Source organism: Ornithodoros turicata, chromosome 1 (assembly GCF_037126465.1).
Source record: "Ornithodoros turicata isolate Travis chromosome 1, ASM3712646v1, whole genome shotgun sequence".
Lineage (NCBI taxonomy): Eukaryota > Metazoa > Arthropoda > Arachnida > Ixodida > Argasidae > Ornithodoros > Ornithodoros turicata.
This window is the reverse complement of record NC_088201.1, coordinates 164,520,512-164,537,468: the sequence shown is the minus strand read 5'-3', so window position 1 is coordinate 164,537,468 and position 16,957 is coordinate 164,520,512. Positions and strand designations below refer to the sequence as shown.

Genomic DNA, 16,957 nt, shown 5'->3' with positions numbered 1-16,957 from the left:
TACAAGTGCTGCAGTGTTCAAGGACTAAAATGCAGCTCTTTCATCGTGTGTTCGCCGTTCTGGTATGGAAGTCCAACTGGGAAGCGATGCGTAGGAGCAACCTCTTCAGAAGTGTGCGCCAGGGAGGACTGGGGTTACAACATCTTTTTGTGAAATAGTTAAATATGAGGCTTTTTTCTTCATCCGGAAATGCCGGCACCCAGTGATAAGGGAGACGTTACAGGGCGTTGGACAGGTGCACTTGACAGACCTACTGTGAAACGTACTTTCGCCCTGTCCGGGTTCTATAAAGAAATCGTAGAAAGTTTGCGCTTCTTACGGGCAAGGTTCTCAACAGAATATATTTTCGAGGTTTCGAAAGCAAAGCTCAGGAGCGACCTTTGTGAGTGTCTTTTTCCTGTGCCACTTTACAGAAAAATTCCTGTCGAATGGAAAGGTACCGATATTTTGTACAGGGTTAAAAAAATGATGGTCAAACCGAAAGTCAAAACTTTCTTTTTCAAAGTGCATACAAATACCTTGCCCGTAAAGTCTTGGCTGGATGCTAAAGGAATATTTGTCCCGTGGACCCCAAACTGTAGATACTGGAAACAACCAGAAACGCCTTCCTGTATTGTACAGAAGCGCAGTTCATGTGGGATGACTTGAGCACCGCAATTGGAAAGCAACTGCGGTTAAACCCGCACACCATGCGGTATCTCCCATTGCCAGAGAAGAAAGGACCGCCATATGACACGTTGTGCGTTGTAGCAATGTTCTGCTTGTGGAAGTGCATAATCGCTTGCAGAAACGACCCAAGCAGCAAAATGCACTGAAAGTTGAGTGCAATAGGGGTGGACGGATAGGTGGAAGGCCTTGAACAGATTAGTGAAACTACAGAACACCGATAAGACACATACCGTCCACCCCTCTTGCACTCGACTTTCAGTACATTGTGCTGCTTGGGGAAGAACCTGTGCAGCCACCCATGGTATATCTCGCAGGTGAATTGACACAAATGAAATTGTATGCACAGTGTAGAGGTCATGTGCCTGACTGGCTCCATGATTTCTGGTGTAGTGTCATTCCAAGAAGGAGTGCACTCTTTTAGATGGCACCTTTTAATGCCTTCATAAAAATTTTGTGATAATAAAATGGTTAAAAATAATCGTTTCCGTGGTGTAGTGGTTATAACGTGTGCTTCACACGCACAAGGTCCTCGGTTCGATCCCCAGCGGAAACAGGTACCCAGTAGCGTTTTTGTCCTAGCGCGGGTATTTTCGTTCGACGCATGCGTAGGGAATGAAACAACGAATGTGTTCGTGTGAAAATAAACAGAATGATTCACACATGGTTCCTGCTGTATAAACCATGTGGGATACATATCGTTAGCAAATTCATTCAATTCTCATTGATTAGCTTTCCTCGGAGATGAAAAGAACCACCCTAAGACGCGTGGCAGGTAGCATTACATCGTTTCCGTGGTATTGGCGTGAATGAATACATGTGTACTCGAAGAACTAAAGTTATTCGAGTACACATGTATTCATTCACAGGTCAGTCACAGGTATTCACAGGTCATCTGACAGGTATTCGCAAATTAAATACAGTCTTCAACAACAACAACAACAACAACAGATATATTCCGATGATGAAGTGGGGAGGTTTTCCACTCTGGGAGTGGGTATGAAATACGGGCGCACAGTGTTTAAACCACATTCGTGTTTCTCAGTGTTCTGGGAATAATTAATCTTCCATTTCTCTTTCGCCGAAAAGAAGACTGAAATGCCCGCGAAACCGAAAGATCCGTGCTCCAGATACCCGTGCACCGCAATGTCCGTAATAAAATGTCCCGTACCGAAATGTCCGATTCCCGTGTCAAACGATGTCTTTCCTTCTCCGAGCTCTCCAGTGTTCGTCGTTCCACTCATAACACCCCGAGTCTCTGATCCACCATGACGACAAGTCTTCGACTGCAGACTTAGTTCTAAAGTGTGCACTATACAATTTTTCGCACAGAGAACAGAATGTTTCGTTCCAGCCGACGACATCGTACCTGTCCTTCCACTCGAGGTACCCTTGATACAATCGGAAATCACTTTTCACGTTTTCCATATAATCAGCTAACTCTTTCGGTCCCTCGAAGGCAGACGCGTCAATCACGGAATGCGGTGCTGCTACGGCACTGTAGTTAACAGCGCCCAGGGCAACGGGTACGATGACGCGCTGGAGAGCGGAAAACAATTTTTCCGTCACGTAGTCGCGGCACAGTGAGTTTTCTAAGGCGAGCCAGAAGTAGTACTCAGACTCAAACTTACGGAAACAAGCATCGTAGGAATCTACGGGGCATTTGTGAGTCCCACATCGTCCGTAGACGTCGATGTGAATGTAACGCTGCAGTTCTTTTATGAAAGCTTCTCGTCCGCTGTGCGCGGCACAATTACTGACCACCCAGACTGCAGTCTTATTCTTTTGTTCCCATATTCTCTTACTGCTCGATGCTATTTCTTTACCCTTCTCTCTTCTCTCTAGCGATCCATATGCGACAGGAACGTCCGAATCAGCTCGATAGGTCATAGTCCAGTTGAACACTGATTTCATGCTGTCGAGGTCGACGCCATCAGTATTGGGCGGCGCTTCCATACACCAAAACACCCACTTCTGTGCAGGCGAACGAAGTGCGGGCATGTCCCTTAGGCTCATGTCTCTGACGTGAAACACTACGGCGTCGCTGGAAGAGAGAAGGTCTCTGTTGTAAGTGACGTGACAGCGGCGACTGCACTCCGGAATTTCAATCTCGTCCTGCGAAGAAAGCCCCAGCAGACGCGATCTGAAGAATGGTGTCCACAGCAAGATACGGGGCATGTCCGTTGTGGATGTCCGTGGGATGTTGCTGAAGTTGGTGGAAGACGCCCGGCTGTACCACGGCATGTGTCCGTACAGCATTTGCGTACCATGATGTGGGAGGCCTCCAGAATGGTGCACAGTCCCGTAGATGTACAGCGCTATTGCGGCCACTGCTACGAGTACAAGTATCCGCGGTGCCCATCGTGGACTTCGTGCCATGAGCTCCGCAAAAGTGTTTCACGGAAGGGAGACAATCCACACAATAACTCGCGGATATTATCGTCCACTCCTGATCCCGTGAGTCACGGAGAGATAAGAGACAAAGGAATGGGCGCTCGGCCGGCCTCCTACATTTCTGGTACTTCGGCCACTCGTGCCCTTATCGTGCGCGCCAGGTGTTCTCGGCACCGTGTTTTCACGCTCTTATTACAGGGCGGTTGTTTCTTTATTTATTCATTTCGTGCTAGCGCCGTGAAGCAAACCTGGCTATGAGCGGCGTGCAAGAGGGCGGTTGTAAAACGGTGGGGTAACAGCTGCTCGTTAACTACTCCACTAGGACAAATGAGTCGTTCCACACCAAGTGATCCAATGGTTCTGCTCGACACCCGGCTTTTGGGTTTCCAAATCTTATCATGGATGCTCTGTGCTATCGGTACGCATTCCACCAAATCCCTACTTAAAAATATTGAAGCGCTCCCGATCTACATCAAATTTGTGAATCGTTAGTAATCGCTAGTAGCCCAGCTGGCGGATATCCCATATCTAGGTTTTACATTGATGACCAGAGTCATGCTCAGTTGGCAGGCTGCCGTAAAGGGTGGGTGTGCTTCCCGTGATCTTTCAGAGTCAACACATTTGTATTCATTCAATGTAGTACGGGACTGCTTTTTGTAAAAGGTAGAATGCGCATAAGAAATTTTTATTTGTACTTTTCACGAAAATGGCTTGGGACTAGCGCATCCTGGGCCGACTTCGCAGACTACTGTGCCGACATTTAAGGCTGTCTGAGGAAAACAACAACAACAAGAACACCTAGACAGCATATTCGGCGCCCGGATTCGAACCTGAGTCACCGCCTAGTCTTGTCCTTGACACAATCTCCTGTGGACATCGAGGTTTAGATGTCCTGAGGAGGTCCTATCACGGACAGAATAGAGACCTGGAGAGGAGAAACGCGCAATTGTGTGGCACTGAGGAACCTTAACTTCCGATTATCTACTGAATGCCTCAATGCAAAGGCGGTAAGAAACACAGATGGTATACTGATGGCGAGTTATACTCCCAGTAATTCCTGGATTCAATGTTGTTTGTGTTCGTAATCGAATCAAACCTCCTTCCACACCCCCTTCATTTCGTTTCACAGACGAGCAATGCTCTCTAATATGCAGAAGCTCGCAAGACAAGCAATATCATACACTGACTGCTTTCTCTTTGGAAGGCAATGCCACTGTCTTTCTAAAGTTCTTAGTTGTCCCTAGCAGCTTTTATATATTAGTCTTTTTTAAACATGGCTCCTATTATCCATTGTGGGAAATATTAGATACAAAAAAAAAGAGCGTACGGAAAATGAAATATGTGGTGGATATATGTTGATATCCACTGAAAACATTTGTGACAGCTTCACGCCTTCACCTTTACCAAATACATAGAACATCTTATATTGGTTCAGGTAATGCCCATGTCAGCAATGAACGGACGAATCAGGTCCATTCTAAAAGCGATAAAGGTTCGTTTTTTCTCTTTGGATGTTGTTGATCTGTTCTATAGTTTGCCTTTGCGTATCATTTCTTCGTGTGTACAGGAAGCAGTATCTGTTGGGTTAGTGTCCTTTCAAAACACTGTGGGTGTATCAGATAGTGTTTTCATGGATATTCTAGAATTGTATTTAGATTCTACTGGTGTGGATGTGTCGGTGGGTTTTCCGACAACGGGATGGTGTGTGTATAGGATTAAAAATTGCTCCAGTACTTAGTGATTTGGTTTTGGCTAAGGCAGATAGGGCTGTTTCTGAGAGCATGGGGGGTGGGAGATTTGAGGTTGAATTTACTACTAGGTATATGTTGATGACTTTTTGGTATGTGTGGGTATGGAAGGAGATGAATCGGGTATACAGGGTTTGTTCGTTGGAGAGGGTTTGGGTTTAAAGTTTACTGTGGAAAGGGAAGAAAATGGTCAAACTCAGTACTTGGATCTTCGGATTTCTTCTGATGGGGATGGAGTATGTTGGGAATATCGCCAGTGCTGTAAAAAAAACCTTTAACGCCCTTTCACTCCAATATATAAAAAAAATGTAAAAGCCGGAGATGCAAAATATTTGATAAAAAACGCTTTGGTGAGGTCGTGTGTTCATAAGGTGGGGGTCGAGTTGCATGGAGCAGGTGACTAGGCTTGAGGACGCTGGATATCCTCAGAATATAATTACTAGTGATGTCGTAAATAGGTTGGTAAAGGAACCTTGTGATCCTCACGTGCGATGTGAACAGAGAGATTGGAGGGTGTTAGAGTGATCCCGTATGTTCATCAGGCCTCCCATCGCCTAAAAAAGGTAGACTGTATAGGCATGATGTTGATGTGGTTTTTAAAAGGGGTTATTGGCTCAAGTCTTGATGGGTTAGGGTTAACCGGACAAAAACTGGGGGATGTCGTGTAAAACACGTAGATCCTTTTGTGGCTTGCAGTGTTCGTGTTGTTCATTCAATTCCCTTGTCTTGCGGGTGCCAGTATATTGGTCAAACTAAACGTTGTGTTAATGTACGTCTGATGAAACATCGAGCTTCGAGAGGAAAGGGTTATGGGAAGCTGGCCGAACACTTAAGAACCTATTCCGGGTGTGAGCCGCAGTTCAAAAAAACGAAAGTGTTGTTTAAAAGTCATAAGTTAAGGGTTCTTCTTTATAAAGAAGCTTTACGGATAAAACAGGCTGGCGATAGTTGTATTAGCGTGCCTTCCGTGTTGTTGAGGGATAAAATTCAGCAGTTCATTGATAACTAACCCGAATTCTGGTTCTCGGGGGGGGGGGGGGGGTGACCGCCAAAAATCGCGAGTCAAAAACCGCGACAGACAAAATCGCGAGTCAACAACCGCGATTTTCAAAAACCGCGATTAGCAAAAACCGCGACAGGTAAAAACCGCGAGGGTCAAAAACAGCGACAAGCAAAAAAGGCGACGTCCAAAGACAGCGACAGGCAAAACCGCGATAGGCAGAAACCGCGATGGCCAAAACCCGCGAGCAAACCTGCATGGAATTGAAGAAGATACTTTTTGAGCACGCCGGTGCTGACTGGCAGTGTTTCAGACATTTGACAAGACTTGAAATATGTTGGTCTCCGCCGGACGCCGTACAAATACGGACATGGAAGAGCTAGAGAATGGCATATACACTCATTCCCTGCCCGCGTCAGCTATCACGTTCACTCTGCCGGAAATATAACCAATTACTGAGTAATCGATTACTCGAAAAATTACTAAAAAATGTAATTGATTACAAGTAACGCGTTACGTACAAGTGTGAAGTATACAGATTGTGCACATCGAAAGCTGTAGTTTAAAGTAGCACAGAAGTCATTTTTAATACCCTGCTTTCTTCCTATAAAACTATTAATTAGGCCAGTAAGATGCGCCATGAGAAGTAATTCACGCCACAGTATCATAATTGTCGCAGAAATTGAATTTAAAGTACGCCGCAAAAAGGGACCGGTGTGCGCAACGGTGGTGGAGAGCAGTACCAGCCTGTGATTTGCCCATGACCTCGCGCTGACGCCTTAGCTGTCGTCTGCTACTCGGCTGTTCGGGGCTCTGAAAAAGCATTGCTTCTGGATCGGTCATGATTCGGCCGCTCCTTCTGTCCCCAATTATCCTGGGGGACTAGCAAAACTTTTTTACGGCGGCAAAGGGCGCTGACCCCCACTGACCACCGAACCAGAACACGTATGGACCCTGTAACGTCATGTTTATGTGAGTTTTTCTTTTTCTTTTTTTCTGGGAAACAAACTGTATACACAAAACCTTTCGTGCTACCAGGTAAATTGACACACACACTTTCATCAAATGTCTAAATCTGAAATTTTTAGGATGGCCCTGTGTGGGCCGCATTCCCGGAATGGAAGTTAGCCTACTTTTCATATCCTCATGCCCCCCTTTCATCCTCCCTTCTAAAGGAGAGTGAGTATAGTTTTTAGCTGTCGTGTTTTTAGTCGCGGTTTTCGGCTGTCGCGTTTTTTGCCTGCCGCTGTTTTCCCCTACTCGCGGTTTTTGGTGTCGCGATATTTGTGTGTCGCTAATGCTTCCTATCGCGATTTTTGGATCTCGCGGTTTTTGACTCGCGGTTTTTGCTGTCGCGGTTTTTGACTCGCGATTTTGACCCAGAACCCTCGGGGGGGGGGGGGGGGGGCGTTTACGTGGTGCTCCTGTTTGCGTGATAACTGATGTGATCACAGCATGATGGCCTTGGCTACCACTAGGGGTCAGTCCGGTGCAGTTGGTGTACTTAAGCGTTACCTTTGCCATTAAAGGTGCTTGTCAGTCAGTGCTTCGTCTGTGTTTCGTCAGTCCATGTCCCCTGCACTGGGGTTTTATCGCTCTTAGAATGTACCACCAAACAGCCCGGTTTTTATCGCTTTTGAATCAGGTCAACTGGTTCCCCGCTGGACCTCTGCAGGACAAATGTCTCACTTCCACGGATCGACATCCGGTATACCTGGAAGGGATCTCCAGCGCATGTCTAGGAAGTTTTCTTTTATCCGGACTAAAAATATCCGACGCTCGACATTTAGACACATGCACATACACAAGATGTCCAGTGGGTCTTCTGAATTATTCTCAAAATGTTTTTTGGACATCCAGCATCAGGCAATGAGACTATCTATGGAAGGTCCATTAGACGACAGTTGAATATTTGCGGATATCGCGAAGATAACAAATATTGCGTGTAAAATATTGTCTGGATGTCTACAGGAAATGACATGTTGCATGGGTTGTGTCATTCAATGCTGTTTTTATGACCTGCCACAACTTCTTTTGATCGCCACCACATTCAGCGATAATAATAATAACAATATACTTTTATTACAGCTTTATTAGCTTGTCCAGACCAAGAGAAGCGCTGCTCCTTCGCAACGGTCAATAGTTTCCAGAGCGCATTACTGTATATATTTTATGCCGTGCAAAGAGTGTTTGATTTGCGGAATGAGAACGACACATCTTGTAAAGGTTATTGTTGTGTTTGATCGATTTTAATAGGCCGGCAGTAACCCACGCATTCCTATAGGGGTACTATGCCTGGTGAAAAGGGGTACTATGCCTGGTATTACAAGAGTAGATTTATTGATAATAGATTGCGAAGCATCCGAGAACCGGGTAAACTTTCGTTGTGCGTTACCACAGCCAGAGAACGACCAGTCATGCAATGAAAGCAGCCGTTCGGATAGCGCAAAATCTATGAAGCATCTACTCTATAGTCAGTGACAACTTAAATCCTACAATTTGGACCGCACACTCATCCGTGGAGGGCTCCTGCGATTGGCTACCAGCCTTTGCACGACGCATCCGCTTCGCGACGTAGTGGCGGCTCTTTCTTCCCTCAGTCCACACTTGGCCGCGCCGCACTTCATTCGCGCGCTGGTTCGACTGCGCGTTGTTCTCCACCGGAGAAGGGGGACATTGGCGTCCTATTGCTAAGCGACGCAGCCCCGCCGGACCCAAGATGGTGGGATCGCTCGCCGGCGTGGCTCAGTGTCGCTACTCTGCTCCCTATTTAGTGACACCAGTCTTTCCTTCTGTGTTTTGCTGGTAATGTAAGTCGACTTGTGATCGCTGACGTCACAGGATGCTATGCCGCTCGCTAAGTGGACCTCCTTCAGATTTGTCACACAGTGGTCGATTGGTGTGCTTCTCTCGGGTGTGAAGTACCTTGTTGAAAAGCGCATCATCTGTTCGAACCCATGATTACAATACACCTCTTCGCACAGTAATGAAATTGAGTTATTGCTTACCAAATTGATATTTAAATCACCTAGTGTGACAGCGTCATACTTCTAGGAACAGTAGAACAACGTTTCAAGTTCTTGCAGGAAATGAATAGCCGGATTTTATGATCTGTACACAACAGCAACCAGCATGGGGCGTCCTGGAAACTACGGTCCAAGATGGGGTAGGAGGGATGCAGGTTCAGAAATCTCTAGAAAGATGTTCTCACAAAATGGGGATGTCTGCTCGAACTCTGTACAGTATATAATTTCTTACGCATAGAGCAACCCCACCGTGACAATTACTACACTGGGAGTCGTAAACATTTATGCTGTAGAAGGAATCGCTCAGGTCACCCAGCCATGTTTCGAACAGAGCTACATTGTATTGCACCTATTTTATTGAAATATTTTTTAAGCCAAACTGTGAGTTCATCAAAATGTTTGATAATGCTTCGCATGTTCAAATGTATACAGCAGGAAATGCAGAATCGACAACTGTCATCTAAAAATGAAGGTATGTGTCAAATCCTTAAACTATTATCCCAACTATGCCTGCACAACGCGAAGTCTCAACCAAACACAACACCCCAAATTCACCAAGACAAACATGATGCGTCGGTTTATTGTTTGTTTGGTCTTTACCTCGTGCACGTCCATTAGGAATAACTTCAATTATCATCATCTTAACTATTCCATCAGAAGAAGGAACACCTCTCAGAGGGGTTTAAACGGTCGCCGAGTTTACAATTGAAAGCGTCCGCAAATTCCGCCATATTGGTGACGGCAACGTTGCATCGTTCCCTATGGCGAAGGCCGTCCGTTTCGTCATGCCCGTCGCACCATTTGTAGCAGTGAGCGAGGAAAAATAGCTGCATCGGAGAGAATGGAAGTGTTGGGAGCACGGGATCCTTTCCTCCAGCGACAGCTTGAAAGGCTCTGGCCGCCATTTGCAGACCCACTAAGTCAGCGAGGAGTACATCACCTGCCTCGCTGCCCAACTTCACGCTTCCTTCGGTCAGGGTGTCAGCCGACAGCCTCACGCACTGCGCTTGCTTCAAGTAGTGGTCCCTCGCAGGTGGTGACCACCAGTTGTGCTTATTTCCGAACGCGTCGTACGTGCTGCCGTTCAAGTCGTACCCGTACATGATCTCGCGTCCGGCTAGCGCTCCTAACCCACCGTAGTTGAACGACGCCGGACCGTCTCGTATAAAGAGCGTCGGTCGAAGAGCGGGTGCCAAAGCTACCAACCGATTGCTGTGAACCACGTAGAATACTTTTGATTCATACACAGGAAACACAGCCCCGGTGTTGATGGCGCTCATTTTCTTTACTTGGAGCGCTTTAGCCCCTCGCAGCCAGGCGTCAAAGAATGGCTCCCGTTCCTCCGGTGTGTATCCTTCGTAATACGCATCTAGTTGCTGGACGTCGATGAGACCCTTGGGGTACGCTGAATAGAACTCCATGGCCTTCAACTTTGCGATGGCGGCTGCTTTCGGTTCGTCATCGAGCGAGCTGGTGTTGATGAGCGATGCGATGTAGGCGTCTCTGACGTTGAGCACAATGCCCTCCGCTGCTTGGATAGCGTCTTCAGTGATCACTTTAGAAAGGTAGGACGCAGAGAACGCCACCGGCATTACTTCAGAAACTCGTGCAGAGCACAGGTCTCGAGGCGATCGCGACGGCGATAGAGTCGCCAAGATAGACGGACTAACATACACGCCGTATTCTCTTAGCAAAACCCACGCTATGAGGATTTTCATTTCAATGTCATCAAAACGGTTACGCAAAGATTTGATAAATGTAGTGGCTTTTGGATCGACGAACACCACGTCCTTCTCGTGGACATATTGTTTTCCGAGGTTTATCAGTACAACCGGCCAGTCTTCTGGAAGTTGTCCTACAGTCGTCTCCTGGTATGACGGCCTATCTGAGTCCCTAAGAGGGACATTCCAGGCGATATTAGAAGCATCTTCCTCCGCCTGATCAATATATCTCGCGAAGACACCGGCTTTGATGCCTAACGACGTCTGGTCGTACGTGCCTTTGAAGTACGCCTTGTAGCACTCGTGATATACCTTCCGTGCCTGTCTGCGATTCTTCTTCCTCTTGGCGTACCACTCCAGCTCTTTGCTGCTGTGCGATATCTGCATGGTTCTACCTTTTCTCCGGTCTAGGTTGTTTCCAACGGCGATGGATACGAAGACGGGGATGTTGTACTCCAATCCCAAGCGTACTATCGATTCGAAGGGATCGAAAGTCGCGGGCGGAAGGTCCAGACTGACGTGCATGTCGTCCATCATGTTGGAGAGCACATACCTGAAATCCTGGTTGTTTGATGAGAAGAGACGCATGCACGATCTGAACAAAGTGGCGGCTTTCTCAATGGAGGACAGTTGACGACCCTCGGCGGCCGGGGGCACGAACAGAAGAGCTATGGCGTAACTCAAGATACTGTTGCGTCCACCTGTGAAGGCGTCTGGAATATGTTCGTTGTATCTGTCGCAGACGAAGGCGAAGAAGTCGTGGCAAGGATTCACGTTGAAACTCAGGGTAGTGGCTAGTGCCTCGGCCGCATGTTGACAGCTCTTCGTGTAGCACAGTTGGAAGTGCAGGCGTTCTGAGGAGTTTTTGCGTTGCACGTCGTTGTAGTGTCCCTTGAAATATGCCAGCGACGTGACAACGATGGTTCCCGCCGTGAGGCCAAGCACGGTGGCTCCAATCCAGCTTAAAGCCGCTGAAAGGGTTGACCATGCAAACTCCACAACAGGGCCGTTCGGGTTCTGTAAAGAGACAAACCCCATCAGCAAATACCAGCCTGCCTCAAGTGATAATCTTACACAAATGTGCAGTTTTGTTCGACTAGGTTTTTTCACCGCTCGATGCGAGTGTTCATCCTTCTTCATCTTTCCCTACCAACTTTTCAAATGTAGCACGGGTCACAAGGTGTTTGTGATATTAAGGACCCGCAGAGTGTGTAAGGGAGGCATCGTTTCACGTTCGGGCTGTTAGAAAACCAAAACGTTGGACGCTCGTATTTACGACGATATGATTTCGTTGATCGAGCTTTTCCTGAGTACTTAAAAGGCACTATAGTGCATAAATTTTCACGTTTTTCCTCTTCCTCTCAAGAAGCCTGACAATGAGGAGAGGCTTCTCATTGGTCGCCTCAGACGATTTCGCGCGATGATTGGACAAACCGGTAGAGGAGACCAAATAGAACCCGCGCATCATTGTCGGCCTCCTTCTAATGGGGACAGACAAGGAATCCTCGTCGGAGGAATCCCGTTCCTTTTGTGTGTGAGTGAAGGTAACAGCATCGGCTGTACCTTAGCAATGAACCTGCTGTAGGTGGCGCTGGGGAGCTGGTGGTTTTAGCTGGCTAGACTGGTTAGTAGGTTTAGTTAAGGTTAGTCCATGTTGTGTCACTGCCTTTCCCTTGGAGTGTGCACGGGGCTCGGTCCCCAGCGTCCCCCCACCTCGTGCACGCTCTTTGCGTTGACGGCATTTGTCTTATCCCCCGTCTCTGCATAAAAATGTGTTTTTAGTAGATGTATGTATAGCTTGCGGGTATGTTATATTCGTACTGAACTTAAAAATAAATATTGCTTCATAAATATCGCTCATTTAGGTTTATTCGCGATAAAGAATTCAAATGACGTTCGTACGTGTGCAATTATCTGACTTCAGGGTTTGTTACTTCGATAAAAATTAGTAAGTTATCTTTCATACTACGAGCAAAAACGTTCGGACTTTACTGCCCCTTCTGAGATGTACTGGTTTTCTGTTTCCGAAATGGCACCAATGACGACCTAGGGTAGGTTCAGGAAGTGCAACTCGACCGGAAGACAGCTATCGAAGACAGCGACCCCTTCTGGTACCCTCAGTAGACACCTTTTAGAGAAAAATCTGCGACCGAAGCGGGTCATTTGTTTAAGTAATTAATTGGCTCCGGTTTACATATTTTTGTCGCGGCTGGTAGCGGTGAAGCGCAAAAGGACGCTCTTCCCCTCTCACGTGCACCAATGAATTACGTCCTTTTGAACTTCGCGGCAACAAGCCGCGAAAAAATATGTAAACCGAAACCAATAATTACTTAAATGACCCGCTTGGGTGGCAGATTTTTCTCTAAAAGGTGTCCACTCAAAGTCCCAAAAGAGGTAGTACCCATTTTAATGTCGACGGCGCCCTGCTTTAGAAGCTATATTTTTTCCCAAAACGCATTTGAATTTCTGTTTAAATAATGAGCACCTCCCACCCATTCAGACGGTGCGCAGCCTTTAGGTGGTACCGGACATATATTTGTAAACAAGAAAGTTCTTCTCGAATTATTTATCCCGGAGATATAACCGAGACACTCGGTATAAGCAGACCGCAGTCAGCGGCGAATATAAACACGCTACTCAAATATTTCAATCCTGCGGAAGTTTCTGCCTCAAAATGCTTACTTGGACCATTGGGGTCTCTGCAGAAGGCATCACAACAGGCGATGGTTCTTGAACGGGAATTCTCACGTCGTTGCATCAAGTCTTTCGCAGACAATTATAAGCAGAAAGAAAGCGAAAAGAATGAACAGCTACTGCGTGCGCTCATGTCACCGTAAATTGCTGCTCGTCTAACCTCTTCTTCCTGGAGCATCATGCGCGCGGAAACGAACAAGATTAAATGAAAAGCCATCATCTTAAAGAATGAACGAGAGCTTTACATTGCCCTTGCAATATGTACACGCTTTTTGTACAAGAGATAAACTGATGTTCTGAGGCTGGAACAACATAGAGGGGACAGATACAAACAAAGCCTCAAATTGCCTAAGAAATCAACGATGAAAGATGAAAGTCACTGAAAAGGTTAGCCAGCTGTAGGGATCGAACCCACATCTTCTGGATTGCCGGTCCAGGGCTCTACCAATTGAGCTAAGCTAACACGCTAAGACGCACCCCGAAAGTCGCTGGAGAGGCGTGTTAGCTTAGCTCAATTGGTAGAGCCCTGGACCGGCAATCCAGAAGATGTGGGTTCGATCCCTACAGCTGGCTAACCTTTTCAGTGACTTTCATCTTTCAACGCTTTTTGTATCCATAAATATGATAATGCGTGAGTTCGTTGCTAGGGCGCTCAGTTTTCAGACCCACTTCAGCTACAGCGACAACGGTGGTACTAATATAATTTCTGCCAGGATCTGTGCCTTCCGGTACGGTGACGTACGTGTCGCTTGCGGGTACTGTCAACTTCACCTAGATAAAAAGACCCGCTTAAGCCTCCTCTCACTTCTTCGAACGTAGACTTTTTGACGTAAACAAGTCGCCCCTGGTGGTTGCCCAACGTGTTGAGCATCGTATCGACACTGGCACCACACGGACACTGAGACAACGAGTGTACCAAGTTTCGCCTGCGGAACGACGTGCCATCGAAGAGGAGGTATAGGACCTCCCTATAGGATGCTCCCTCGGAACATCACTAGGCCATCTGTAAGTCCGTAGCCCTCTCCTGTTGTTTTGGTAAAAAAAGAAACGATGGTACCGTACGACTTTGTGTCGACTATCGAAGGTTAAACAGAGTTACACGGAAAGAGAATATCCGACGCCGCGTATCGACGACGCGGTCGTTTGCCTACACGGTGCGAGCTGTTTCTCTTAGCTGGACTATGGTGGGCTAGCTGGACCTCAGGTCGGGCTATTGGCAGATTCCGACTGCTGACGACATCGACAAAACCGTGTTCACGACAACTGAAGGCCTCTATGAGCTACGTGTCATGCATTTCAGATTATGGAATGTCCCCGATATACCCTTGAAAGAATGACTGACTCCGTATTGCGCCGATTAGGCTGGAACATCTGCTGTTGTGCAATGTTATCTTGACGACATTATCGAACATTGAAGATCATTGCTTCAGCCAGACTCCAACTAGTAATCCGAAGTGCCATTTCGGGTATCGGTAGACAAAGGTGGAGGGCCACCTGGTGTCCCGGTGTAATTGCTGCATATCCAGACAAAGTCCACACGCTTTCAGCTTCCCCAGTGCCAACGCACACCAAAGGGCTACGCAGCTTCCTGGGAACTTACTCGTGCCCTGCGTTGGGGACTCGACACCTCTTGCAGTGGATCTTGACCGCTCTGTGTACCTTACGTTGGGAGTTCCTCAACTCTGAAATTCCATCAGGAAATCGCGCAGCCCATCATGATATTCCTTGACAGAAGACCCTGAAGAGCAAAACACTGTACTGGGACACCGTCACCAGCATCTTCACACCGCTACTCTGTCGTCAACCGTACACCGCGATCCAACAGCAGGACATACTCGAAAGGATACGCAAACGGCCAGTCCCAAGAGGACATCTTTGTTCGTTTCCGCTTAGAAGTCCTCCCCAAGAAGCAGTGCCTGAAGGGTAAAGGCTTCTTCGTGCCCTTGGATGCAAGGTGTGAGGTGTGCGGTCAAGTCGAGAATATTCGCCATTATTCCACGAATACAAGAATGCAGTGCTTTTCTGGAGTGACTTGTGGGCCTAGTTGCATGTAATGTACGACAGCCTGAAGACTCTGAATTTCGCAGCCTCCAAGCATATCGAGGTGCTTAGTATTATAGGGATGCCTGGACTTCACGCTCTGTAGAATGCACCAACGGCCCGTGTTGAACGCGACGTCAGGACAAAGTCTCGCATCAGCTACTTGAAAACGAAGCTTTTGTGGACATTATCATTAATCGTCCGTCCGCCGTCTATTATGGCTGACCTTTCTTGGTTTTCACTCGGGTTTTAAATACGAATGTACACGAGGAGTATGTACTATGTATATTATGTGCATGATGTACTTGGATGTTTTATAATATGCAATCAAAAAGTCCAGCTGGCGAAAAAAACTACAAGAGAGCGTAGTGGTTATCACATGTGCTTTACACGCACAAGGTCCTCGGTTCGATCCCTGTGTGTGTGACCTGTGTGTTGTCTACCATGTATTTTTTGTATCCTGTATACTTCGATGCTGCGGTGTGCATCATTCATCATCCATCACTCATTAGCACTGTACAGTAATACCTTATTTTAATGTTTGTAAATAAATGTTATTACCTGGTGAAAGAAAAACGTTTCCGTGGTGTAGTGGTTACCACGTGTGCTTCACACGCACAAGGTCCTCGGTTCGATCCCGAGCGGAAACAGGTACGCAGTACTGTTTCTGTCCTTGCGCGGGATTTTCGTTCAACGCATGCCTAGGGAATGAAAGAAAAAAATCTCTTCGTGTGAAAATAAACACAATCATTCACACGTGGTTCCTCCTGTATAAACCACGTGGGTTACGTATCGTTAGCAAATTGATAGAACTCTCATTGATTAGCTTTCCTCGGAGATGAAAAGAACCGTCCCAAGACGTGTGGCAGGTAGCATTACATCGTTTCCGTGGTGTAGTGGTTGTCGCGTGTGCTTCACACGCACAAGGTCCTCGGTTCGAGCGCAAGCAGGTACACAGTAGTGTTTTTGTCCTAGCGCGGGCATTTTCGTTCGACGCATGCGTAGGGAATGAAACAACGAGTCTGTTCGTGTGAAAATAAACACAATGCTTGACATGTGGTTCTTGCTGTATGAACCAGGTAGGATACATAGCGTTAGCAAATTAATTAAATTCTCATTGATTAGCTTTCCTCGGAGATGAAAAGAACCATCCTAAGAACGTGTGGAAGGGAGTACTACATCGTTTCCGTGATGTAGTTGGCCATATGTTTGTAATTTGACCGTGCACTCCCAGCCGAGTACAGCTGTTTCGCTGTACTTGGAGCTCTACAGCCCGGCGCAGATGAGTGACACGATCTTGGGTCGCCGCTAACAGTGTGCCTCGGCGAGGCATCAGTTTTCTACGGTGACGGCGTCATCTTGGAAGGCCGCAGTGGAAGCCAGGAAGTACACATACAAATGAAAAATAGCCGAAGCTCTGTAGCTGCACGTTGAGCATATGTTTATAATTTGACCGTGCATTCCCAGCCGAGTACAGCTGTTTCGCTGTACTTGGAGCTCTCCTGCCCGGCGCAGATAAGTGACACGATCTTGGGGTCGGCGCTAACAGTGTGCCTCGGCGAGGCATCAGTTTTCTACGGTGACTTCGTCATCTTGGAAGGCCGCAGTGGAAGCCAGGAAGTACACATAAAAATGAAAAATAGCCGAAGCTCTGTAGCTGCACGTTGA

The 16,957-nt window shown here is 47.1% G+C and overlaps 2 protein-coding genes and 2 non-coding genes across 4 annotated transcripts; 2 read left to right on the top strand and 2 right to left on the bottom strand.

Moving 5' to 3' along the window:
- Positions 1-1,149: 1,149 nt before the first annotated feature.
- Positions 1,150-1,222, top strand: Trnav-cac (transfer RNA valine (anticodon CAC)). Its single transcript has one exon. It is a non-coding gene; the product is annotated as a tRNA-Val (tRNA).
- Positions 1,223-1,857: 635 nt separating this feature from the next.
- On the bottom strand, positions 1,858-3,045 carry LOC135388704 (alpha-(1,3)-fucosyltransferase C-like). Its single transcript, XM_064618435.1, has one exon. The coding sequence runs from the start codon at positions 3,043-3,045 to the stop codon at positions 1,858-1,860; it is 1,188 nt and encodes a 395-aa protein (XP_064474505.1).
- A 6,368-nt stretch (positions 3,046-9,413) lies between these two features.
- Positions 9,414-13,418, bottom strand: LOC135372382 (membrane metallo-endopeptidase-like 1). The gene is made up of 2 exons (XM_064606005.1): positions 13,238-13,418; positions 9,414-11,572 (listed from the first exon to the last, which is right to left on the bottom strand). The coding sequence occupies exons 1-2, from the start codon at positions 13,265-13,267 to the stop codon at positions 9,488-9,490; spliced, it is 2,115 nt and encodes a 704-aa protein (XP_064462075.1). The 5' UTR covers positions 13,268-13,418; the 3' UTR covers positions 9,414-9,487.
- Positions 13,419-15,866: 2,448 nt separating this feature from the next.
- On the top strand, positions 15,867-15,939 carry Trnav-cac (transfer RNA valine (anticodon CAC)). The gene has a single exon. It is a non-coding gene; the product is annotated as a tRNA-Val (tRNA).
- Positions 15,940-16,957: the final 1,018 nt, after the last annotated feature.